This window comes from Lichenostomus cassidix, chromosome 3 (assembly GCF_008360975.1).
Source record: "Lichenostomus cassidix isolate B80296 chromosome 3, HeHo_3.0, whole genome shotgun sequence".
Lineage (NCBI taxonomy): Eukaryota > Metazoa > Chordata > Aves > Passeriformes > Meliphagidae > Lichenostomus > Lichenostomus cassidix.
Window position 1 is genome coordinate 43,285,929 of NC_139483.1, and position 26,435 is coordinate 43,312,363.

A 26,435-nucleotide genomic window follows, 5' to 3' on the forward strand; every position below is an offset into this window, starting at 1 on the left:
TGATCTGTATGAAGTAGAATTGAAAGACAGGATTAAAAAAAAATCCAAACTTTTTTTTTTAATACCTAAGCCATGAAAAGGGTTTGGAAAATGCTACAGTCCTGTCAAACTGCTTAGTTAAGATTAATTTTTCATCAACTCAGTGATGAAAAAGAGTGAGATACTAGAAGGCAAACCAATGATTTTAACCTTTATATATTAGGTTTAAAAGCAGAAGGAAAATGTGTTGGAAATACATCAGGTTTAGTATGCTGTGTACTTATATTTAATATGCAATTGAGTACTTGTTGGCAAATAGTAGTACTCAGGAAAGCATTTACACAAAAATGCTATTATTAATCCCTATTTACATTTGTCTTGCCTTTCAGCAAGTTCAGATACAGAAATAAAAACTGGTCCAACCACTAATATTTATCTATATTTGCCTATATTCCTTGTATCCAATGTTAGGTTCTCCCCACATGCCAGGTGATCTGATGGGGATTGATCTTATCAACATATACGGGACTGATTATTTCTTTGCAGGCCAAACAGAGCACCCAATCCTTTAATACCTTATTTTCCATATGGTATTACCTACTATCTTCAAGGATAAATAACTTTATTACATACAAACCAGGAGAAGCCTGTTTCTCCACATTACACAAACAGGATATCTGGGTCAAAAGGATGATACATAAGGATGATGCATTTTTGTTAGTCATGTAAGAAATGGTTACAAACACAGTTTAGTTGTAGAGGATTGGCCTTTCCTATTCCATTTTTCAATTGCATTCTCTATAAGATTTTTAAAGCCAAAGATTTTACCGTAGCCTCCCAACTTCATCACCATCTGTATGACATTGACAGTGTGCACCTGTATCTAAATCATGAGGTGATCAGACCCAATTTCCAGAACTTCCCATAAGTAAAGAAGTTTCAATTAGCATTCTTGAGGGCTTTTCTGAGGACTAGTATTTTGGGGAAGCAAGCTGATATTAGGGTATCTAAACATGACTTCAAGACATTGAGTTTTAAGCATGTTTTTTGAAAAGTGCCCATATAAAAATCAGATTTTTCCAAGATTTAAGAATCATGAATACATACATACTATGAAAAGAAAAATTGGTCTGGAATATAACTTCTAGATAGTATTAAGTTACTTTTCTGAAAAACAAAAAATTTTGAGTTGGGTTCTGTTTTGATTTGGTTTGTAACAACTCTATTAAAAATATGCCATTTTCATTATGCTCTTTCTGAGCAGATTTACTCTTCTGATAGTACAGATTTGGAGGGTACCTCTGGCACACAAACTATATTACAGGCACAACATGTTGGACACAAGAACTGGAGACAGAAGAGACAGAAATTTTATTCCCCAGGCTGCTTGCAAGCTTAAGATGCTTCTGTTAAATTTGCATAGTGCCTCCAGATAAGCATCTCCTGTCTGACATGAGAAGACATGATGGATACCAGAGCTGTACTCATGTACTAAAGCTAGCCAGTCCATAGCATTCAGATTTTTTTAATGTTTGTTTGCCTAATTATTGGCCCGAGTGTGCAGCTGGGATATTTTTAGGACAGCAGCAGCAGATGAGAAGAGCAAGAACCAGGGTGGAGCTGTGTATATTTTAGCAGAATTCATCCCCAGGGAGTTGTGTTTTATTGATCTCTGCGTGCTCCGTCTGAAAGCAGAGGAAGGTCTGGTGAGAGACTCCATTTTAGGGATTTGGGGCTTAACTTTCTCCCCACACAGCAGTAACACTGATATATTACATTTCACAAAATCTTTGTGCCTTTAGTTTTTTAAAGAAGAAATATTAAAAGAGGTTATAGATCAGGGTATGAAGGGCTTTATTAATTTAAAGGGTTGTAAATTTCTATCCTAAATGTGTTTTATTCTTTTTCCAGTGTTCATAATCTAAGCAGATTCACTGTCCATATTGAGGATTTATCAATCCTTTCCTTACCTTTCTCAGGGTTTTCATAAAAAGTAAATTTTGCTTATTTTCCTAAACAGAAGAAATGTCTCATGCTTCCCCTTTCAGCTTTCTGATCCAAAGAAGTGCAGATGCAGAGGAGTTCCCAGACTCCTTTGGGAGTGCCCAGTGTTACTCCATTCTAGGTGCAGGATCTGACATTTCACTTGTTAAATTTTGTCCCATTAATCACTACTACCCAGTGTTCTGATCTATCTACAGATCCCTCTGCAAAGCCTCCTACAGAGTCAAGAGCACCTCCCAGTTTGGTGTCACCAGCAGATGTTAATGGTGTTCAGTTCCTGTATCCAGGTTGTTGCTGAATCTGTGGAACAGAACTGGCTCTAGACCTGAGCCCTGAGGAACTTCCCTGGTCACCAGCCAGATGAAGCCCTTTTCACTACAGCCCTTTGAGCTCTGCCTGCCCTTCAGCCAGTTCTTCACCCAACACATCATGAACCTGCTTATCCCACGGCTGGACAACTTGTCCAGAAGGGTGTTGTGAGAGCATCAACAGTCTCACTAAAATCCAGAAAAACTATATCCACTTCCTTCCCTTCATGCACTAGACAGCAGCCTTATAATAGAAGGATATCAAATTAGTAAAACAGAACTTTCCTTTTAAGAACCTGTATTGACTATGTCTGATGACTGCATTATTCTTTAAATGCCTTGCAGTAGTACACAGTATAATCTTCTTAATTTTTCCACTTAACATTTTCAGAATTGACTTCCAGTTAAGGCAGTTTTGTTTAAAATCATTTGACTATTATTTTGCTGAGCCTTTTTTTTTTTAATTAAGTTTTTGCATGTTCTTGTCTTGCATGTTTGGAGGAGTAGCTTTAAGTTTTGCTGAATTAGGTCACAGTTATCCAAACTTACCAATATAGCAATAATAAATTTTACAGTCTTAGTTGACTCCTTGTCATCTTTATGACAATGAAAACCAGAAATGGACTCAAAACTGCCCATATGGCAGCAGCTAAATCTTGACAAACGCATCTCAGAGAGCAAATGAGAATGTCTTGCTGAGATGTGGAACATCAAATATCCAATAATCAGGCAGCAGCCAGCTGGTGGGGTTAGATACTTCGTGTGCAGCTAGAATACAGTTATTTTTACTAAGTGGCACAAAGACCTCAGGATGCATGTACAGAAGAGAATAAGGTTGTAGAAAGTCCTGCTGAAACCTACAACAGCAAATATGCTTTTTAATCGCATGCCTGGTAAAAAGATAAGATGTTAGGGAATTACAAAGCAAATTGGCCACAGATTGTTTATCATTCAATTATCATCTATCACTGGGTAGATAATATTCAGGCTATATTTAATTTTAAATAATTTACATGACCCGGTGCTATTTTGCCCTCAAGGTGCTTACCTTGCCCTAGGATGGACGTGTTCTCCTGGAGAAAACACCAGGTGGCTGCTTCATTTGTTGCAGCAGATGCAAGGTCAATGAGGTGGTACCACAAAATAGGGTTACAAGGCTAAGGGTCATTGCTGCTTGGGAGAACTGACAAGACCAGGAAAATCATGGAACTAAATATTTCACATTGCTTTTCCCCCCTTAGTTTCTGTGTGTTTGAGTTGCAAAAGGCATTCCAATTTGTAGAGCTCCAGAGCTGAAGGCTGAGCAAATGGGAACATTGTGTGAGATGCTGAAAGAGCTAACTCTGGAGCAGCAGGTACTCACAATCTGTCCAGGCTCTGCCTCAGCTTCCCACTGTAAGATGCAAATAGTTCCACCCTCATATTCCTCCAGGATACTGTGGAGATACTTTGTGAAGCAATCCGTGATGAGCACCACAGAGAAGCTCATCAGGGAACAGTTCTACATGGAAAGCAGAATTTGTGAGTAAATCAGGCCTGGGGCTACACAATGAATAACAACACCAAAATAGTACTGAGTAACTGCTCATTAACTGAGCACTGCCTATACGATGCCTTGTGGGAATTCCTGCAATGGCAGTCTGGGATTGTAGTACATACAAATGAGACAAGCAAATAGAATATGCATAAACAAACCTACCTCTGACATTTCTTAAACAAGTGCTTAACTTGGCTTCTTTAATGATCTTTTAATGTATTTTTTCATTTATCCAGATTCTGTTTAAGTATCCTCAAATGTATTCACACCCCCGTTGCAAGTATTTGTTTAGCTGGTAATGACAGAACTGTAAAGAAATATAATCACTTCCATGGCCTTCTAATTTCTATTTCATAGTTGCTTTTGGTAGTAACTTTTCAGCAAAACTCTCAAAACAAAAAGAGCATGTGAAGTCTGAGAAAGAAGACATCAGAGAGGCTTCTATCTATAAAATTCTTTATATTCCCAAAGTTTCTGTAGAGAAATGTTTTCACAAGGATCTTAGCATCTGAAGTTTTGTCACTTGATCTTTAAGGGTATGACTGACATGTTCATATCAGCACTGCAGATACATATATCGGAAATCTGTGCATTGTGTTCTGATGAGTAGGTTAAAAGCTGGTGTGGTCTCCAGAGGGAAGCCTCTCCAACAAGAATCCATGGTAGTGAACAGTTTTTTCCATAAGAAAGTTAAGGATAAAAAGTCACGTGAGTCACACTTGCCAGAGACAGGTTGTTGCACTGTAAATATCTTTAAAGTCACTGCTACTTGAAAGATTTTTTAAAAGTCACAATGGTTCTTTTCTATAAAGTTTGGCTTATTCCTTCTTTTTGCTGAAAATTTGTGCATCTCTTTAGAGTAATACCACAGAGAGGATGAAGGGCTCAAGGATGCCACCTAAAGCTCAAACACACAAGAAGGTATGGTGCAGTGAGAGGCTATGCAATAAATACATTTGTGGAATGAGTGGTCTTTTGAAACACATTCTTATGCCATGCCTGGTGTATTTTCCATATGCCATTCTAAGCATAAGCAGTGGCCTAAGCTCTGTTCTGGCTGTACAATGATGCTGTGGCATATGAGGAAGTATTTGGCCCAGACTACAGTAATTGGAGAACACCCCTCCACCCCTGAAATATAACACCCAGCAGGCTGGAGTGAAGTTTGAGTGTGAGGGAACGAGAGCAGCAGTCAGGGAGAGCTGTTGGACACTCTCAGGGCTGGGGCCTCACTCTGGCCTAGAGCTCAGCTTTACTGCTGTTAGCAGCTACCTCACCTGCTGCAGGGAGCAAAGGACACACCTGGTGTCTCAGCAGCACTGAGGAACAGGCAATCTGAGTTAACCTGGAAAATTAACTCCAACCAACACACTCAACGACTTCCACAACTTTTGAAGGAGTTTTTATCTAGACAGCTGACTTAATTTAACCAAATAATGTCATTGTCTTCTGTGTCTTCTTAAATCGAGCAGTCTGGAACTGAAGCATGAGGCTGACTTGCACCCAGGCAGTGCCGCAGTGCCAGGTGAAACCTTACACAATGCAGCCCACAAAAACAGGAGTGCTGGCTCTCTGTTTTGGACAGCTTGTGTAATAACTTAAAATCCCCCTTTTGGTCACTACTAGTTGGTGTTCGTATTTTTTTTTTCCTCAGTCGTCTGTTTATCACTTTTATCAGTAGGTGGCAGTAATAGATGAGCCTGTGCAGTTTCTACTGTAATAGGAATTTGGGAAAGAAAAGACCCAATTTTAGGGTAAAGCTGCTCATTTTGTTTGTTCACAAGCGTGAGTGGTGTAAACGTACTTGACAAACTCAGACATACATCTTCCTCTAACACAGAGAAAAGTTGTTCCCATACCAGTTCTGGTATTTATGGCTGTACTTAATTTAATAGTGCTATAAAGCTGAATTCAATTAGATGCAAATGTACAGTATTTACTGAAAGATTAAATATGCAGGTGCCTGTAAAATTTTATGTAACACCTACTCTGATAAGTTTGCATACTATTTTTCACACATTACTATTTAAGTCATGTCTAATGACTTTAAGTATTGGTTTTCAGCAAAAGAAGCCTGTATTTCTTAGGAACCACTCCTCCCACAAGTTTTCTTTAGTTTCCTTGAAGAACCAAACCATATTCTGATGCAGACCCAAAGGACAGTCATAATTTGGCATTTTCCAGGAGAATTATGTATACAGATTTTTATCCCTATATAATGAAGAGATAGGAAAAACGATATGATCAGGTCCTCCCAAAGTACATATTTTGTTACTCCTCTGATATCAGAAATCCAACTGGGTAAATTACTGTCATACTGAAAATTAGCCTGTAATATGCACCTTTACAGACTGTTGTTCCCAAAGTGTTTCCTTCTGCTGGAATTGATCCTATTGTCACTGCAAAAACTTACAATGTTACAATGTCCTTATCAATCATTGTTTACCTTAGTGTCACTGACAGCAAAGCTTGTATTTATTTTAACCTATGGTGTCATGTAGAATAGCTGAAACTTCCCCCCATATTTTTCTCCTCCTTTGACCATAATTTCATAAAGGCTAGCTTAAAAAATTTGTTTATCAGCACCAGCCAATCACACTGCTACTAATTTAATACATGGTATAGGAAGCAAAGAAGGGGAATTTAGTATATAATAGAGAGGAGGAAAATAGTTTTTAGTATTGAAACAGTAGCATCTTAAATTTTAAGTAAACCAAGGAGAGATTAACTGAAGAAGGCAAAACAGCCAGTCCCACATGTGATACTGAGATATTACAATTTACCACCAATCCACCACTGGGAACTCTCATTTCATCAGAGCAGCAAGAGTTGGGATATGAAGAAAGGATTACTCGTAACATGTCAAAAACTCCTTCAATCCAGTTCTGTTCTGAAGTTCTCACTCTGTGAAATGACAGCTCCAGCTCACACAGTTGAGAGAGAGCATCCATTACTTTCTGGGCCTGAAACAGAACTAAACAAGCCTAATAGCATATGAATAAAACACAGAGAGAGAGCAGTACAATGTCAAGGTAGCAGCAGGCCTGGTCTTGTTTTCATTGAATTTAGTAGAAATCAAATTAGACCATTTAATGAAAATATAAACTCATTGCTTCAGCCTACAGGAAACCTTTCTGTTAGATAAATCTAGATTTTGGAGATTTTTTTTTAATATCATTCTATACTTCATGATATAATATGTATTTATTATTTAGAAAAATGTACAAAACCATTCAGATATTTTTGTGTAGAGCTGAGGCAAGATGTTTAAGCATGAAACTCATGTATCAATTGCAGATTATCCAAAACACTTCAAAGGTCAAAGCAGTAGAAAACACACTAATGACAAAGACATTTTATGGTTTGCAGGGACTAGAGGAAAATACATTCTTTTAGATGTTGATTTGTGGATCAAGCTGGCATTAAAAAAATAAGCAAACCAGATGATGCCTTTCTCTTTCAGAGAGTCAGTTTTTTGATGATCTTCTTAAGTAAAATAATATATTTGTATGCAGTCCAAAGCTGTTATAATTTCATTTGAACTGCTGATCTTGCAAGTGCACCCTGCCCTCTTCCCCTTCAAATTAGTAATTTGCCAATAGTATATCTTCATTCAAGGAACCAGTAAATAAGGCCCAAGGATATTAGAGAAAACTGTTCTGTTTTCCAGTGAGGAATTAAATTATGCTTCTACAATTTTACCTCTTCAAACACATTATAGACATCTGTGAACATAAATATGCACTTTATGGTATTCCATGTATATGTATTTTTTAAATTAGAAGCATGAAATCTTCTTGATACATTTTTTTTTAACCTAATGAAAGTTATGAATTGATGAAAGAAACCACAAACATGGGAACTACCTATTTAAAGCATAATTCCAACGCATTCACAACTCCTTGAAGGAAAATTTTGGAGAAAAACCTGAAGATCAAAAGAATGACGTTCTCTTGTGAATAACAGTACTGGATTTTTGTAAACGCAGCTCTTGTAATGAGCGATACTCAAAAGCACTGTGAAATGTTTCAATCTCAGGATGTCAGACACTAACCCTAATTGGAAACACAAAGCAAGCTGTTTGCAGTACACTAATAAGCTGTGGCAATTTTGTTGTTTTAGATGGGAATGTTCATGATAAGCCACAAATGCAAGTTGTTACAAAGCCTTTGAGAATAAAGCTGTATGCCCTGTATTCTCCTCCCATGCTGTTCCAGTTAAAACCATACATGCGGAAGGACAAATGAAAATGTTGCCATGGTGATCAGGGCAGTTACCAAATCATGTACACTGTAGGAAGGATTCCCTAAAGAACCTTATTAAGAGCATTTTGTTGCTCTTTCTTAATAAATATTTTCAGAAAGCCTTTTTTATTTCACTGTCAATAAAATAGCTACTCAGCTAAACCCTATTTCTTTACCCCCAAAATAAAAACACACCATGCACTAAGAAATATTCTTGTTAAAAGTTAGGAATGGGATTCTTAAGCTAAAAACTTTGAAATGGGAACCAGGGATGAGCCTACCAAAAATAACACCTGTTCAAGACACTTGAATGGTATTCAGCATAGGTATGTGATGCAGCTCTGTGCCTACTAAACTACTGATGTCTTCAGCTGCCTGGTTAAAAAGCCAAATCTTTGAATGAAACACATCCCAAAATCCTATTGGTTAAAAGGAATACTGTTATGTGGGGTTTTTTTTACAATAATATTGCAAGGGGGCTCCATGCAAGACGTGAGGCAAGTTCTGCCAGCAGCAGAAGCACCATCCGAAGCCCCCTGTCTCGTGTGACCAGACTGGCAGCTGAACACAGTCAGGTGAGGCACATTTATCTAGGTTTATTGGCAAAGAAAAAAAAACGTACAATGCAGACATCTTGTATTTCCACTGCACAAAACAGTACAACAGACATCAATGGAATTGCTAAAAATAAGCCAGAGAAGGTACACACACTCTGGGGGAAATGCACATGGCTTTGTTCACTGAGCTGTCCCTTTTAGCATCTAAATTCAGCATTTGAGTATGTCCCAAGGCCCTCAGCTCCTCAGCTAGTTCTTTCACTGGCAGTTATTTAAGATGTTTATGGAATACAAGTTTGTGCAGAGGAATGGAGGAAGTATGATCTGATATGGATAGCTGTTCAGAGTCTCAGCTCAGACTGGTGCAGTTCTCCAACAAAATTGTCTCCTGCCTTACAGGGCTTATGGGGCTGACTGATCCATTGTACATATGAGGTACTGCAGCAAGGAAACTGTCCCAATGCATCGGATTGGAGAGAGCTTTCATTATTTTTTTTAAGGAAAAGAAAAAAAAAAGTCTGTAAAGTAACAGTTGCTTCCATCAGGTGCCTTGAATGAGCCTAATTTTACTCCTTGAAGAAGGCAGTCATATTCCACACCTCATTCTTTTCACTCGTTACACTTTAAACAAAGTCAAACAAAAAAAATTTCCCAGAACCTCCACAAATTACTTGCTGACAACTTAACTAATCTTTGGCTACAAAATATACAAACACAGTGGCTGTCAACAGCACAGTGGTCTTGCTGCATATCCTAGAACAACATTTACCATTACTCTCCATCCCCACAAGTCCTACTCTCACAGGCAAAGGCCTGTAGAGAGCTGCTCAGAAAATGTAATCCCCCATCCTGTGCTGTTCAGGGCAGTCTTACATCCTCCACTAAGACCCTCAAGAACAGTTATTTCACAGTTCAATTTACTTTCTAAATAATTGAAATCATTACAATTCAAAATAAGATACAAGCAACCACATTTTTCTCTACAGGTTTATTGATGCAATCCTGGTGTGTGACTATACATCTTCGTTCTGCTTGTAGCTACAATGGCACTTTACTACAATTGTTTTTGTAGTCAAATTTGTTACAGTCTTCAGAAAACATTTATAAACAGCACTTACTATACAAGAATGGTCATTCCCAACATTGTAAATCACTGTGACTTTTTCCTAAATAGTGCTACTTGAGGAAAAGGTCATACTACTCTCCTTAGATAGAAATTTGTAAAGGCAAATGAATTAAATTCACCTTCCAAAGAAAATAAGGATGTTAAAAATAGCTTCAAGAATTGGTATGACTCATTTAGGTCTCAGAAAAATCTATGACTGGCAAAGATATCTACAATTTGATACTGTACTCAATACTTTCATTAAGACCAAAGGAGTATTTATGAAGAACTGAAAGTAAACTTGTACATTGCTTTGAAAGGCAAGAATTACCTTAAAATTTTTAGGTTGTTGGGTTTTTTTTTAATTTTAGTTTTGGGTTTTTTTAGCAGAAATTGCACTCCCTTCCAAAAATATTGTAGTTATGGGGTAAGTATTGACATCTGAAGAAAAAAAATGCTAAAAGCATGCAACACTGGTACCAAGTTTTAGCAGACGACATTTTTAATTGAAAACTGACTCAAAGGATAGTACAAAAGAGTTTCTTCTCCCTAAAGGGATTTTCAGATGCAGGTACAGGAATAATAAGGGGATCTTCTCCAATGTGTGCATCACAATATGCCAATAAATCTGCTGCAGCCTTGGATACCTAATAGAAGAAAAGAGAGAACTATTGTAACACTTAATTCTGAACCAACCTGAATTGCAGAAATCTTTTTCATGGAACAAATTACAATGGAAGCTTTCAAAAAATAGGGAGTAGATTGCTTTATCCTTTAAATTATTAGATACCAGAACTCTCAATTTGCTTTCACTAGGCCTAGAAACCTTTGCATACATTTTATCTAACACAGTGACATGAGATGGTGCCAACTGATATGATCCATGTCAAGCTGTTCTTCTCCATCAGAAGGAGGTCAGGAGCACGTAGTCATTAGAACATTTATATATTAACCATCCATAAACAATATGGATTCTCCTTCAAGAGGCTGTTTTGGTAGAGAAACCTGCTTCAGTTCTTACTCCCATTCATTGGTTTCAAGGTTTTCCACAAACTCTCCTTCTCTCTACCCTTTGCTCCTCTGTTTGCAAAACAAAAAGGTCGTTAGGCACATGATCACGGGACTAAAAAGAAATAATAAATCAGGAACAAAACTTGAACACTCTGTATCCTAGCTCTCATTTAAGACAAATACTGCTCTTTTCAATTAAGCAGGATTAATGTCTTCTGCCCACTAAGTTACTATGAGTAGTCCTTTATTCACAGCATTCACTTAAACTTGAGCACTACCTTAATATTTTTTAATTTAATATTTTTATACCTCTAAAATAAACAATTCTCAAGTCTCCAAATTCAGAACATTGGTTTCTGCTTACTGAAAAGTCATACGAAAATGTAGCAGTGTGTTGAATATTTGCAATGCAAGCTATTTTGCATTAAATGAAAAATGAAATTTTAAACCTTGTAACATTTACAACTTTGTGCCATATGAATATTGGTGACACTATGCCAGGGTGACTAATTTAATTTTTCAAGAATTTAGAAAGTATATACAATTTTTTTTTTGTTCTGCCCAGTCAGCAAGCTATTCATAGCTATCTGTATCTCTTTGCTTTGGTGAATTATTGTGTTTTCAATATTCTGATAGTTGAGAAAATTAATTCAGGAGTCTTTACAAAGAAGTCTTTTCTCTGAGCACCACGACAGCTTGTCCCCAGTCAAACCCTGAGGTCAGCATGCTCACACAACTAGAGTGAAGGGAAAAAACAAATCGCATTTCTGGTATTTTTGTAGCAGGTGTGTCATCAGTGTTAACTTTAAGCTTCCCCACACCCTGCTTGCTTTGACATGAGCCCAGCCTGTAGCAGGCTTCAGAATAGACCTATGAAGTCAATGGGTATTGAATCAGAACTCACATTAAATAAATAAACTCCTGAAGACAGCTACAGACTTTATTTCTTTGTTTTCATTATTTTTAATTTCTGTATGCCTTTGTAGAATGCTTAAGCCTTTAAGTACCTGTGGTTGGCACCCCAGTATAGACTATCCCCCTAATGGAGGAAACAAGAATGTTAAGGTTATTTAAAGCCAGTTTGTCTTTAAATTGGCCTGTAAGACAAAAGGGTGGCAGAGACACTACTTGTGAACAACAGGCTGCTGAGCACAGGCAAAACAGAAAACTGAGCAAATTAGAAGTGATATTAAGAAGGACCAGTGCTTCTCAAGAAAGAAGCAGGTAAAACAAAATTGTGTGGAAAGTTACAGACTTCAAAGTACAAAGGGTTTTAATGATTTACCCATAAAGATCTTGTTTGTTCCATGCATGGATAAACAACATCAGCCCAAGCAGATTGCTTTTCTTTCAACGGAAGAGAAGTACAATTTCAATCCTCATTCTTAGTAGGATAAATCCAATAATATAATTTCCTGTTTCTCTACATATTGCTGTGCTTTGATACCATATCACAATAAAAAGGGTTTTCACTAGCAAAAGTTCAACATACATTTTTGTATCTAACTTGTCCTGTAATGCTGGTAGGAATGTCGTGAAGCAAAGCAATACATTCACAGAATCACAGAATCAGCTAGGTTGGAAAAGACCTTTGAGATTATTGAGTCCAGCCTTTGATCTAATACCACCTTGTCAACTAGACCATAGCACTCAGTGCCACATCCAGTCTTTTCTTAACTCCAGGGATGGTGACTCCATCACCTCCCTGGGCACCTCATTCCAATGCTCAACCACCCCTTCTGTGAAGAGAAACCCTTTATTCAATGTCAGAGTGTTTAAATCACAATTTAGTTTGCTTTTAAACAACAACAGTACAATTTAGTAAAAAAACCCAAAAAACCTACAACAAGGAACTGAAGGACATGATCACATTTCTGCACATCATCACAAAATGTATTACGCCATGTATTTTCATCCTTTAAACAAATAACAGGTTTGGGAAGGAGAAATCCTCCCACTGGGATTACAGTAGTCATAAAAGTGAATCATGGCCATTTCTTCACTAAAATTGGAGTGGCTTAGGCTTGCACAGTAGAGTAACAGCCATTCACAATGGGGAGTTAAATGAGCTGATCACTGTCCAGGAGCAATGAAAATGTGGGTTCCTGTGGCTGTGAGCAGTGTTGGCAAAGTCAAAACTGTGGCCCAAAAAAGAGCAAAATACAACTTTGCCTCCAGTAAGTCTCCTGCTCAGTGTCATTATTGGGCACTGCAGTGGTGGAAGGTCTGTGCACTGAGCACAGCAGCAGGGCTCCAGCAGGGATGGCTGCTTTGGCACAGTCAGCACTCAGAGGTGCCCCATGGCTGGCTGCATGTGCTGATCATCCCATTGTGTCATGGAAGGAGTTAAATGGAGCCCACATGATCACAGCTTTTACTCGCCTTTGGGGTTATTTGCAGCCGAATGTTGCTGGACAGCTTCAAAATAGCTTTTCCTAAGAATTAAAATAAATGCATGTGATTTGAATATTCAAATGAAGCTAACACATTTATCATGTCAGCTCTCCTACGCAATTCGGCTGGGTCTGCAGATTCAAAGTAATTTATACATATTGCAGAAGTGGCTTAAGAAAAAATCAGACTGCAGTTTGATTGATGAATTCTATCAGAAAGTTAACATTTCAGTTTTAAAAAAATCTTTTAAGGTGTATGGATAGAAGGGATGGAGTATATAGATATGACACTAATCTCATATTTTGCAGAATTACTTTTATTCTCTGTAGTGAAAAATACATCCTGTTATCAAATTAACTAAAGGGGAAAAATCCAACAAAACACTCAACCCTGATGTTTTAAAGAATTATCTTAGGGGGACTGTGAAATTTTACCCTTATATTTCAGAATAGCAGGGGTGATAAAAACTGCCAAAGTTAGAGCATCCTGTTAGCTGCACTAATAATTATAAGCTACAATGACAGGGCAAAATGCTGCAATTATTATGTCTTCTGTCTTGTCTTGAACTGTGACTAATTACCATCCTTGCTACAACACTCACTCTGCTTACCCTCTACATCTAAAACAAAGAGATTCACACACATTTATTAGCATTCCTACTGTTTATCTCCCAACACTATTCAGGACCAGTTAGGAATACTTCCTATCTTCCTAAGGAAAAAGAAAATGGAATAGTAACTGATATTCCAAGGGTCTTAAATGTCACAGTACTCCTGCTTTTCTGCTTGCAAAGAGAAGACTAAATAGTGCTTTATTCTGAGGACAGCTCTGATAAACACCAATACTATCTTTGCTTTCTGAATTTTACTGCCAGCACCTTTAGAAGACACATTATTCTACTAGTGAGGAGGTCACCATTCATCTAATTTCATTTGGTGTTTCCTAGCTCAGAATCTGCATTTCCATTTTTCTACTTACTTTTCCATTATAATTCTAGCTGTCCCTTTGGCAGGGAGGACAGGTTCAATTATGATCCTTCTGGGATTCCTACAGTTTGCAAAAAACCTGCAGTAACACTCTTCCCAACTACAGATCATTTTACCAATACCTTCACCCTCCTCTTTTGAGTTGTCCTGTTTCTGTCACACCTCAGGAGTGAGCTGTCTTTGAGGAACCTCAGAACACAGCACTGCTTTGCTGCTCTGACTGGTTAGAGGACTTGATAGGACTTCTTAAATTAGTTGAAAAATCTAGACCACAGTGGGGAGTGGGCAACTATCAACACACTTTTAACTACAAGATTATAATTGAGCAGACCCAACTCTTCCTGGTTACAGCAGCTACTGTGCATGGAAAACAAAGTGCCTTTGCAGTAAAAAAATAAACTGGAACTTCTGATCTCCCCAGTCAGTAACACAGACATCTCTTCAATGTTAGCAATGTGGTCTTACCTATTATGTGAATAACCACCTGGCTAAACTATTTGCAAAACGGTGTTTAATTAAATTTTTTGGAAAGCACTGATCTTTTGCTAAATGTCTAACTAGTTTAATCAGATGCAAAACACCAGAAAAAAAGAAGGAAGTTCATTTATCTACCTTTCTAGTGATGATCCAAGAACTTAAAATCTCCAGTTGAAACCACTGGAAAGTCTCTTGGTAAAAATTTGGCTATGCTGAAACACACACTTAACTGATTCAAGATTAAAAACCAAGCAGATTTTGGAGCAATGAAAAGCCAATCAACTGCTTCTCACAATCCCTCATATTCTTGTTCAAAGAAATTCTAGAAATCAAGACATTTTGAAAAGTTGTATTTGGTTTATGTTAGTATAGGAACCCTCAAAGTTCTGAAACATGTCAGATTTTCTTTAGTGTGTTTTTGATCCCAAGCTGCTTTAAAAGATTTAATAATTGCACTTTCAAGCTGTTTTTTAGGTCTGCCACATTTGCTAATAACTGTGCTCTTTTAAATTACACTGACTGTAAAAATAACCTACGTCTTTCTTGCACTTCTCTGTTTCTTGCATATGTAATTAAGAATATTATACACCTAACTGATAAATCTATCTGCATAACTGAGCTAATGATGTGGTACATGACAGTTACCACTGAATATTATAGAAGCAAGTTCAAGACAATCTACTAAGTATCAACAATTTCAAATTACAGTAAACTGGGCCATATTTTTCTGACCCTTTCCTCTGCCACCCACACACCACCTTGTCAGTTCTGTTCATGCAGCTGCAATGTGACCTGGGTCGGGACTAACCTCACTGAACACTGAAAAGGCAGACCTTCCCTTCCTGCACGAAATAAATACCTGTCCCTGTGAACAGGTTACATGATGAATTTGTATCACACTACACAAGTGAGAAATGACACTTTCACAAAGTCAATGGTCTTACAAGACACTGCTAAAAACTGCCACAAAATGGAGAAACTGAAATTTCTATTTTCGTACAAGCAAGACTGACCCTGCAAGTATTGCACTAATATTTCTGAATTATAAACACTACTTTTCCAATGTGTGACTTTGAGACTATTTAAAAAATCATAAATATGTACTACTGTCCCCACGCTGACTACATGCAGAATTTCAGCACATAGGATGGATGGACAAACAGATTCAGGTAAGACTACTTGAAGACTTTGCTGTACAACATTTCTAAATTGTCCTACTGACTTAATAATCTCAGTTACAGTTTGTAACAACTCAGTTACAGTTGTTTGCAGAAAACTGGGTAATTTAAACGTATTACTTTTTAGAGATGGAAAGACTAAAAACTTCTAACTTGCAGAGACTGGATTTTTTATCAAAGTCATTATTCCCTGTGTTCAGAGGCAGAGAGCAAAAGAAATCAGCATTGCTTTCTTAAAAATTCTATGACATTATTAGGTTCTAGGTGCTTGATATTTCACAAAATTTTAGCCTAGTGGAAAGGAAAATGACATGCAAGAATAATCCACAGGCTTTTCTGAGAACCTCTGTTTAATACTGACTTTAGTAAAAATATTTAGTGATTATATTTAGAGGCATGATGAAAGCAAATCTTCACGTACAAGAAGTTAGCAAGTGTGAAGAATCATAACTGCATACTGCAATCATGCACATTTTTGTGCAATGACGTCTGCACTAAAGCAAAACAAAGCAAAGCAGTTCAGCTTGTCTGAATAATGTCTTAAAACATTATTCAAAAGTATTGCAATATCTTAAAGACTTACTCCATTTATTAAAGGAGGAAAACCAAGAAATGTGACCTGCACTTAAATTCAGCTACAGGTGACAAAGAAGAGCACCCCTGTATCTAGCAGTTGATTTTAAGTATTTCACAAAATACCACTTTTGACAAACGTAACAGACACTCACTCAGAAGCAGACTTGAAGCCAGGCTTTGGAAATTGTTTCACTAGATTAGTATGTAACTCACTTATTGTACTGAATACTGTTTTACAGCCCAACACATATTTTTGATTTCTGCAGTATTAAAGGAATGCTGTCCCACAAACTAGCTAGCGAATTCAAAATATCAGTAAGTCTAAGTTTACCTTTATTCTATCCATGTATGCTTCCATTTTTAATTGCTCCACAGCTTTCCTGGCTTGAGATATACTGGTTGTACTGTTTGACACTAGTTCCTTCATTTTGTTTTTCCTAGAAGAGACAAAGTTGAGACCATTTAAAGCACAGTTGGCAAATACAGCAATCACTGAGAGGGCAGTTATCTGAACTCCAACCAACCCTCACCCATCACATCAACACTGCCAAGGTGCAGCTCACAAATACAAAGCAGACATAATTTATTTCTATTCTCTTGCTCCATGGAACCTTATTGCCTTACATATTTGCATCCTCCATTGTCAGCATTCTGCCTGAATCCTGCAAATGACAAACAAATGCAGAACATATGACCATGACTTCAGCGTGAAAATGGTTGCCCTGGTTCACGTTGCCAATGCAGAACAGCTGTTCACAGACCTTGCAGGCATTGCACAGTTTGGCTCCACACCCCAGTTACACCTAGAAACATCAAAACAAGCTCAGAAATGGGTGCAGTGGAAATGAATGCCACACTGCTCTCCCCAGGCATCAGAGAGAAATTTTAAGATAGAGGAGTCAAAATTCTGACTATCAACAAAAGAAATTTAGAAATGAAGCAACCGATTAAGAAGAAATAATGCAGTGGTTTCCAACTTTTTCCTTAGACATCCCCAGCAAAGTCCAAAGATGATGAAAACTCAGTACAGTACACTGTACAGGAGAGGAATTTTTATTTTTAAAGAGATCTGCAGCTCTTGCAAAGGGACATCTAAGCAAGGTATGTCAGTGATTGGTTCTCTTGCACTGCTACTGCCGGAGGGATTAAATCAACTCATTATCAAGCAGTCCTCAGCACTGTTACCAAACAAGTCAAGATGACCACGTTCAGACCATGAATAACTTACAGTATTTATGCCAGAGGTGGTCTGCATGTTAGACCCCATGTGCTGACACCACTGTGCAGTGCTGGCCCAGCACAACTAACAGCTCCTATTTTGAAGTCACTGGAGGTTGGACTAAGGCCACATGAGAAAGATGATGGGATACAGGTGGCCTAGACAGGTCCCAGACTAGTTATACTACCTAGAAAGCCTGGATGCTGAGGTTTAATCAGGCAACACTCCCCTGTGGTCCTCACCACAAGTGCCACCTGTAGCCAGATTGTCTGGCACCAAGCATCAGAAACCAACACAAAGTTCAGCAAAATGCAAAGGACACAGGATGTGAGAAGCAGATGGGACACAGGAGAAAAACACACAAAAGGAGGCATTTTGCATTGCTACCAAAGGAGTTTTAGGCTCAGGTCTTTCAAAATGAATACTTCCAGCTCATTTCTGGATAAGAAGCAAACATCTAGAACCACACAAGTTTCCCTTTCTTGAACCTTGATAGCTAACCTGATCCTGTCACTGGGGTATAAGATACAAACAGGAAATTAAGTAGGACACAGGAAAAGCTCTTCAAAAAAATTGTATGTCCAATGTCCCTGTTAGACTCAAGAGAAGTACTCAATCAAGAAAGAATGGAGGAATAACTTTTCAACTGCTTTGGTTTCACAAAACACAAATGCTCAAAGACAAGGCAAAGACAATTGTCTCTTCTCACAGCCTGGTATGAAACAGACTGTTTCTAAAAAATCAGTAACTTGTGCTGTAAAACAGGATGGTGGAATACAAATGCCACGGTGAGCCATGCTCAGCACTAATTTGAAGAAAAAAAAGCAGTTTTTCTTTCAGGTCTAGTATAAGTCTCGGCAGGGAAATGCTACTTTAAAATATATTGATTGTGCCAAACAAAACAAGAGCTTTAACACATGCCAAGATAAAGAACAGGTTTTCTGTATATATGTGTGTCATTTGAATGGAACACAAGTTTCCCCCTTGCGTGCTCTGATGAAATAAGATCGTGTCAGAACACAGCAGGTTCTTTGTCTTCATCTTTGTTTACAATCTTTTAACTCATATCCCTCACAAGGCACAGGATTAAATACATGTGGAGGAACTGGCTTTGCATAAAATGCCACGTACAGTACCAAACCCCACAACCAACCCACAACCTCCAATCAACTTTGAGATGTGTTTTGACTTGCAGTGAAGAGTCAAATGGCAGAAAGGATACCAGACATTCACAAAAGGAGAAGGTTTAGAATTACAGCTCATCTCTGGACTTTTTGTTCGACTCAACTCCCTCCCTTTAAACTATCAACCTATCCATAAAAATTAGAATAAACAAGTTTAGCTTTGTTTACAAAATTATACCCCCACAAGGATGAATCATTTAAATTTTATCATCTCCACAGCAACACTACTAATGATCACAAAGCCAAAAAAGTCAAAGCTAAATCAAGTCAGAGGACTCTCTAGGTTTGCCATACATTTAAACTCAACTTAATTAAGCAACTGCAATTCCTTAAATAGTCCAGAGAATTCCAGATCTCTCAAGCTATTTTTGGCAATTCATTCACTCAAACTGTAAAAGCTAATAAACATTAGAGTTAGACAATTTGAACTGTCACTGGCTGCAACAAAGTTGGCAGGAGCACTGTTCATAGTACTTTCAGCTAGTGTCTAAGCATTTACAGAATGAGGATTAAGTTAAGTCCATAACAGAATTTTGAAAATGCTATTAGGCATAAAAATACTTTAAAAAATCCAAACCATGTTTTCTAAAACAATGCCACAAAGATAGTATATCCTTACCAGTATTCTGAAACACCAAACAGGGAAAATTTTAAAAAAGAAAATATATGTCTTGTTTAGTAAAGCATTCCACAGTATCAAAAAACAAGAAGAATATGAGGCTTCCTAAAAAAAGAACTTTAAAAACAACAACAACAACAACAAAAAAAGTCTGTCCAGTTTCAGATACTGGACAAAATTTCCACTTATCCCCAGCAAGAGGTTTGTTTATATTCTGAAGCACAAGCATTTGTTCTGTTCCAAATCCTGCTCCAACCTTGGCCTTTACATGCATTTAAATATCTAACTACTACATTTCTTGAAGGGTTTCACATCCATTTAAGTATTTAATTTCTTTTTTTTACAGACAGGTCTGGTTCCATAACTTTGTAAGATTGACTTCTCCTCACAGACCAAACTACATATTCCTCTACCTTCTTTCACTCTCTGCAAATACAGTACATATTTGTGCATCATTTATAGCCCTATTACATAGGATGTGATGTTGACAATGAGGCTTGTACTCACTTTCAAACCAGGCTGTGATATATGTCCTTTCTGCAGACAAAGCTTTGTATGACACTTGATTCTGTGCTCCTTAGGACCTATGATATTCTTTAATTACCTTAATATTATTTAATGAAATAAAACTGTTAGAAATAATGCTCTGGAGAGAATAGAAATTTAAAATTACAAGATAATCTATTACACACCCAGCCCCTGGAATGTGAGGAAGCCTCTCCTTCAAACACCCTCTTGTAGGATGTGTTTCCTCTGAACCTGCAGCCTGACAAATGGCTCTGATCCTCTCTCTTAAGACGACTCCCTTTAAACTGTCCAAGTATTCTCAAGGCCTTTAGTCCCACAGGACACACATTTATCTTTATATTGTACAGGCTACAGGACCACAGAATGGTTAATGTTGGAAGGCACCTTTAAAGACCACCTGGTTCAAGGCTGCTGCAAGGAGCAGGAAGTTCTACTACAGCAAGTTGCTCAGGGCCATCCAAGCTGACCTGGAAAGTTTCCAGGGATGGGGCATCCACCACTTCTCTGGGCAACCTGCTCCAGTGTTTTGCCACACACAGGGTAATTTTTTTTTCCTTATATATAGTCTAAATCAACCCTCTTTTAGTTTAAAAACATTACACTTTGTACTTTCACAACTGACCCTGCTAAAAACTCTGTCCCAGTTTTTCTTATAAGCCCCTTTTTAGTACCGAAAGGCTGCAATGAGCCTTTGCTTCTCCAGGCTGAACAATTCCAACGTTTCAGACATTCCTCACAGGAGAAGTGCTCCAGCCTCTTGATATCCTGGTGTCCTTCCCCTGGATTCGCTCCAACAAGCTGCTGGCCTTCCTGTGCTGGGGAGCCCAGAGCTGGATGAAGTGCTCCAGGTGGAACTCACCAGAGCTGAGTAGAAGGGCAGATTAATCTCCCTTGATCTGCTGACCAATTGTTCTTGATACTTAAAAGGAGCAATTTCTCCCCATCATTTAAATTACCTAAAATGCCTTGAACCAGGAATTCTCAGCTGGGGTTGCTAATGTTCGTTCCTGGCTGTTTTTACGTTGGATCAATACAGGCATACACAGGTCCTGACAACCACCGTAGTTACAGTAACTGTGCTAATGAGCAGCCTCCATGCACTCTACATGTTCCTGATGCAGCCAGCAGATCTGGATTATATATGGCTCATTTATCCAGTGCATTTTTGTGCAGCACGCCGAGTTCATTAACATGGTCTCTATTGATTCTTTTCTTGTAGGGGAACACTGACTCCGCTAGCAAAGAAGTGACAGCAGCTACACAGCCTTTTTTAGCACAACAGTTTCTGCTGACTGGCACCCCACACCAGACAGCCCTTCCTAAAGCATCACTCCTGAAAGCTGCATATCGACAGCCTCCCAGTCAGCTGCAGTTTCTGGGGGTTTGTGCTTTTTTTGCCTCACTTCACCTTTTTCTGGGTGCAGGTAACTCATGTAGGCTGAAGTCCTAGGCTCCTAAAAATGCTTGAGAAGAGCAACTTTTCTTTTTTTTTTGTTTTTACAATGGATGACTGCACCCAGCAGCACTTCAAAGGCAAACTTATCTTATGATAATCCAGATAGCTGCATAAATATTTGCAGGTATAGCTTGACTCTGCATTGGGGTAAGGAGCACAACCTTCACTTACTAAACATTATAAATGCTTGCTAGTAAAATGCAGAAAAAGTCTGAACATTTGAGTAAGATAGAACCAGAACAGAATCTTCAAGCTCTTCGGGATGGATTTCTACAAGCAACAGGGATAAAAAGCTGGAATTTCCCCTCCTCTAGCTCCAAGTACAACATTAAAATGCCATACCGGGAAAGTTACCTCTAGAATTCAATCTAAAAAGCCCTAAACCAAATTGCTGCCTTAATCTGAAGTGGTGGACCTGAAATTACTAGATTAGAAAACCTGAGAACTGAAAAGAGCACCTTCCACATAAACTCCGTACTTCTTGGACCACACAGCCTGATAGAAAAGTTAACCCAATCATTCAACTAAGTCCCAGTGACATTAGCAGGAATCATCCCTGGATAATGACCTGCAAATCACATCCTAAATTGAGGAAAGATCTTCACATTTCATTATGCACTTGCTGGAACATAAACAGCAAAATTTACAGCCTCACAGCTGGTCAATGCCAAACTGCTATACCAAAAAAATTAAAAAGAAAAAAATAAAGAAGAAAGAAACCAAACTTCCCCTGCTATCTCAGTTCTTACTCTAAGATTTACAGCAGCTGATGTAGCTCTGTAAACAGAGAGTAAGGGTAAGGAATCCTTTTGCTTTCTCTATCTCCTGGCTTCACCAAGAAATACTTAAAAATTGCTACAGCTTTTCACTCCATCTCTTAAGGAGAAGCTCAGTAGTACAAACAGAAATGATTAGATTAAAGGCAAGACTATTGTTCACGATAAGGAAATAATGTAATTTTCATACTATAAACGTGGCGACTTCGAAAATAACTTCTAATGATGTAACTGCAAATCAGCCAAACTCCAACAGCTCAGTTCTCATCTAACATATACGGTACTATATCCAGTCCAATTGTCAAGTTCCAAAAATTCTTGCCACCATACCCAAATTTTTATTCCAAAGTATCACTTTGCTTCTCAACATTTAAAAATCAAAGGAAACAACGGCTGAGCAAATGTAACATTTCAGAATGACAATCTTTTCGTGCAATATTATTTATTACCATCATACAGGTTATGTGAACGCACAGCCCAGCAAACCATCACAGGATCTAAAAGTCTAAGGCAGGCAGAAGGATGATTCCTGCCCACTGTTTTACCTCTTTAGCTAATTTTGAAAGATAGCTGTAACCTTTCAAAGAAATTCACAGGAAATTTTGATTATTCCACTTAAACCCTGCTTAAAACGAACTGAATTGTAACCTACAAAACAGGGAGAGCGCCTCCGGGAAGCTCGGCACTGCATCATCACCTGCAGGGCAGGAGCGTTTTCAAGTTGTTATTGCGAGTTTTCTGTCTCGCTGCACTGCCCTAATGGCTCTGCTAATGGTGCAGCAGCTCCAGCACCGCACATACATCAGCGATCGCCGCCAGCAGCAGCGGGCAGTGCGAGTTACTCCTCCGGCAGCGCCAGCCAGCCAGCAGGAGAAGGAGCCGCTTCCTTCAGCCCTCGCTGCAGGCAGCGCACGGAGAAGGAAGGAGCACGCAGGGCACAGACCCCCTCCCCGCCGCCCGCGGGATACCTGGGCTCGGGGCAGGTTCTCCGATGATGCTCCCCGCCGGTGCAAGCGACAGCGGAGCCCAAAGCCCAACGCCGACTCCTGCGGATAACCACGAAACTCCGGCTCGCTCGCCGCCGCTATTTCCCGCCGCAGCCCACGGGACCAGCGGGATGCCGGGCGGCTTTCCCAGGACACCAGCGCCCACCGCGGCGACGGAGAGAGCCCAGCGCGGAAGCCCCGACCCGCCCTGCCCTGGGCGCTCCCGCCGCGCCTCCAGCCGCCCTTAGCCCGCCCCTGCCGGCACCTTCTCCCTCCCTCCCTCCCTCCCTCCCTCCGTGGCTCTCTCACCGTGCGGGGCGGGCGGGCTCGGAGGCTGCGGGCAGCCCGGCGGTGGCACATGGCGCGGCGGGGCGGGGCGGCCCTGGCTGCCACAGCCCTGGCCGCCACAGCCCTCACGCTCCGCCTGCCGCCGTCCCTCCTTGTTCCTGCTGCAGCCGCCTCCTGCCCCGGCTCCGGCAGGCGCTAGCGATCAGGCCGTCACCCAGGTGTTTATCAAAGAGAATCACAGATCACAGAAACACAAAATCAGCTAGGTTGGAAAAGACCTCTGAGATCATCGAGTCCAACCTTTCATCGCACACCAGGTCCCGTGCCCAGTCTTCCCTTAAACACATCCGGGCAGGGAGATTCCAGCACCTCCCTGGGCTACCCATTCCAATGTTTAATCACCCTTTATTTGAAGAAATTGCCCCTGCTGTCGAAACTGAACTGCCCTGGCACAGCTTGAGGCCATTTCTTCTCCTCCTGTCACTTGTTACCCGAGAGAAAAGCGCTACCCCCACCTGGCTCCAGCCTCCTGTCTGGTGGTTGTAGAGAGTGATGAGGTCTCCCCTGAGTTTCCTTTCCTCCAGGCTTGACCTCAGCTCCTGCAGTTCCTACTCACAGGACCCGAGTTCCAAACCCTTCACCAAGCTAATTTCTCTGGACACACTCCAGCACCTCAGTGTTCTCCCTGAACTGAGGGCCCAAAGCTGAACACAGAATACTCGAGGTGCAGCCTCACCAGTGCTGTGCACAGCGCTGTCACTGTCCTGGGCCTGCTTGTGATAACAAGCCAGGGTGCCATTGGCCTTCTTGGCCACCTGGGCACAGCTGGCTCATCATCAGCCGGGTGTCCACTAACACCTCTGCATCCTTTTCCACTGGGCCCCTTTCCAGCCCCTCTGTCCCCTGCCTGCAGCACTGTACCTCAGACACCAAGACCCAAATGGCATGGGGATTTGGGGTGAGAGCCCACAGTACCTGTCCTGCCCTCACACCAAACAAAGGAAGGATGAAGTAAAAAACCTGCTGTGAAGAACAGAACTGCTGTGGGAAAGGGGCTGCTTAGACTCACCATGTCAGGGCTAGTATATCACAACAATATAATTCAGCTTCATAGATCAATTTTTATATACTTCTGCCTAAAAAAGCTATATGGGTTAGAAGCATTTAAGAGCGCCAATTAACATTTTTAACCGAAAAATTTGTCAGCCATGGTAACACACTGGCAGGAGCACCATCCCCTCAGTCTCATTAATTTTTCCCCAGTAAGGTGGCTGTTCCCTTCAGAGGGGTGTATGTTTTCTCCTACCCTGCCCTCAGCACTTTCTCTCATTCCATGATAATGGAGCAGAATTTCCAAGTAATATTTGTTTCCTGTATGAAAGAGAACAGGGAAGAGTCCTATTTTTAAATGTGCTTTGTTTGGAGCAAGGGCAGCCTCTTCTGAGACTCAGTCAATGGCTTTTGGGGTAGTGGCTTTGGCAGGAGGAGATGCAGCAGGAAGAAGGTAAACATTACTAAATATAACTAGGTAAATTCATAAGCTTCCCATAACTAGAGTTCCAGAAACTCACTGGAAACCTCTCTGGCACATGCTGCTGCTCTTTCATTCATGTTCAACCCCATCATCAGTCTGCAAAAGGCCCCATTTCACAGACAAAGGATGGGCATGCTCTGAGACAAAAAGCACATGTTAGATAGCTCTAATAATCAGACTGTTGTCACTCAGAATACTTTTACTACTGGATTCGAACAATCTTATGACTTAAGCTAAAAAATAAGGGCAGGAAATGGCTGTTTTGAAATTTATTTTCACAATTTATTACACAGATATTTATTTGAAATTGCTTTCTTTTTAATCTGCACACTTTTACCTTCCACCACAATCAGGAGTCTCCTACACCTTCTGAAGGCAATACCCATACATCTAACACAGATTTCTATTCCTTGAATTTACATGAACTAGCCCCTCACGAGTCTTATACAGGCTTCAGTCAATTGCATTTGAGAATCAGGATTTAAATTTTTTTTCCTGGGAATGCTAGCTCAAAGCTCAAAACAATAAGCAAGCTCCTCATCTTACTCAACTACTTTATGCTGTGTAGTCCAGAAAAGAAAAAAAGAAAAGGGCTTAATCAGAGCAGCCACATTTAATTTTTTTTTTCAAAATTGTGAAATACACAACAGAGCCTATTACAGAAACCCAGATGCAAAATCAGTGTCTTTCTGACCCCACTCCAGAGCAGCAATGGCAAATAAATTTCTATACAGAGGTCATTTGTCAGTAGTTTGTAATTTACCACAGAAGGAAAGGAAAAAAAAAAGCAAAAAAGCTGTCGTATAAAAGGCTTAAATATTTTTCAGGGCAAGCAGAGCTTTTAAATACTGTTTGTTTTTGTGATAGAGTAGCAGCATATGGAAGTGTGACTTCTGTTTTCATATGCAAGAAAGAAAAAAAACAACCCAATATAGCTGCAAGAAAACAAGGCATGAAGAAGTTAAAAGGTAAACTAAAAGTTTTTTAGTAGCAAGCCAGGTCATATTTCTGCCACTGCTCCATTAGGTTATCTTTTATTATTATTATTATTGCTTAATTCAGTTCAGCCATTTTTTGTTTCTTTTGTTCATTGTCATGGGTTTTTGTAAACAGTGGATCTCTAAATGCAAGATCAGGTTTCCCTTTCAGTAATGGGTTGGAGATTCCCTCTCCCCACCATGAGTGAATATCCAGCTGTTGCCTCCCCTTCCCTTTCTCACCATGTCTCTGCAATATCAGAACATAAAGGTCTGGGTTTACTACAGGATCCTGCAATCACATAGGCCTTGCCACATGAACTTCTCCCAGACCCTGGCTTCCAACAGAAGGTGCTTTGCATCCTGTCAGATACCTCCCCAAGATCCCATTTCCGATTTCCAAGTGTTCCAATTTCCACCCCTCTTCCTGAGAATCCAGAGAGAAGTTATTTTCTGCCTTTGCAGCTCAGACAGGTTTTCAGTCAGAAGGCAGATGGAAGGAAGAGGAGTGT

General features: G+C 39.6%; 1 protein-coding gene across 3 annotated transcripts in view; it reads right to left on the bottom strand.

The window, feature by feature from the left end:
* Positions 1–9,602: 9,602 nt before the first annotated feature.
* Positions 9,603–26,435, bottom strand: part of LOC146439589 (guanine nucleotide-binding protein G(I)/G(S)/G(O) subunit gamma-4-like) — a 92,728-nt gene continuing 75,895 nt past the window's right edge. The window contains exons 1-3 of one of the 3 annotated variants that reach the window (XM_085055509.1): positions 23,107–23,221; positions 16,688–16,793; positions 9,603–10,381 (exon numbers count right to left, since the gene is read on the bottom strand). In XM_085055509.1, coding sequence (XP_084911635.1) covers positions 10,253–10,381; positions 16,688–16,783 — 225 coding nt within the window. In that variant the 5' untranslated portion in view covers positions 16,784–16,793; positions 23,107–23,221 and the 3' untranslated portion in view covers positions 9,603–10,252. Of the gene's footprint in view, positions 10,382–16,687; positions 16,794–22,790; positions 22,971–23,106; positions 23,222–23,433 lie in introns of those variants that run through there. The other 2 variants (XM_085055507.1, XM_085055508.1) reach the window with 2 other exon arrangements.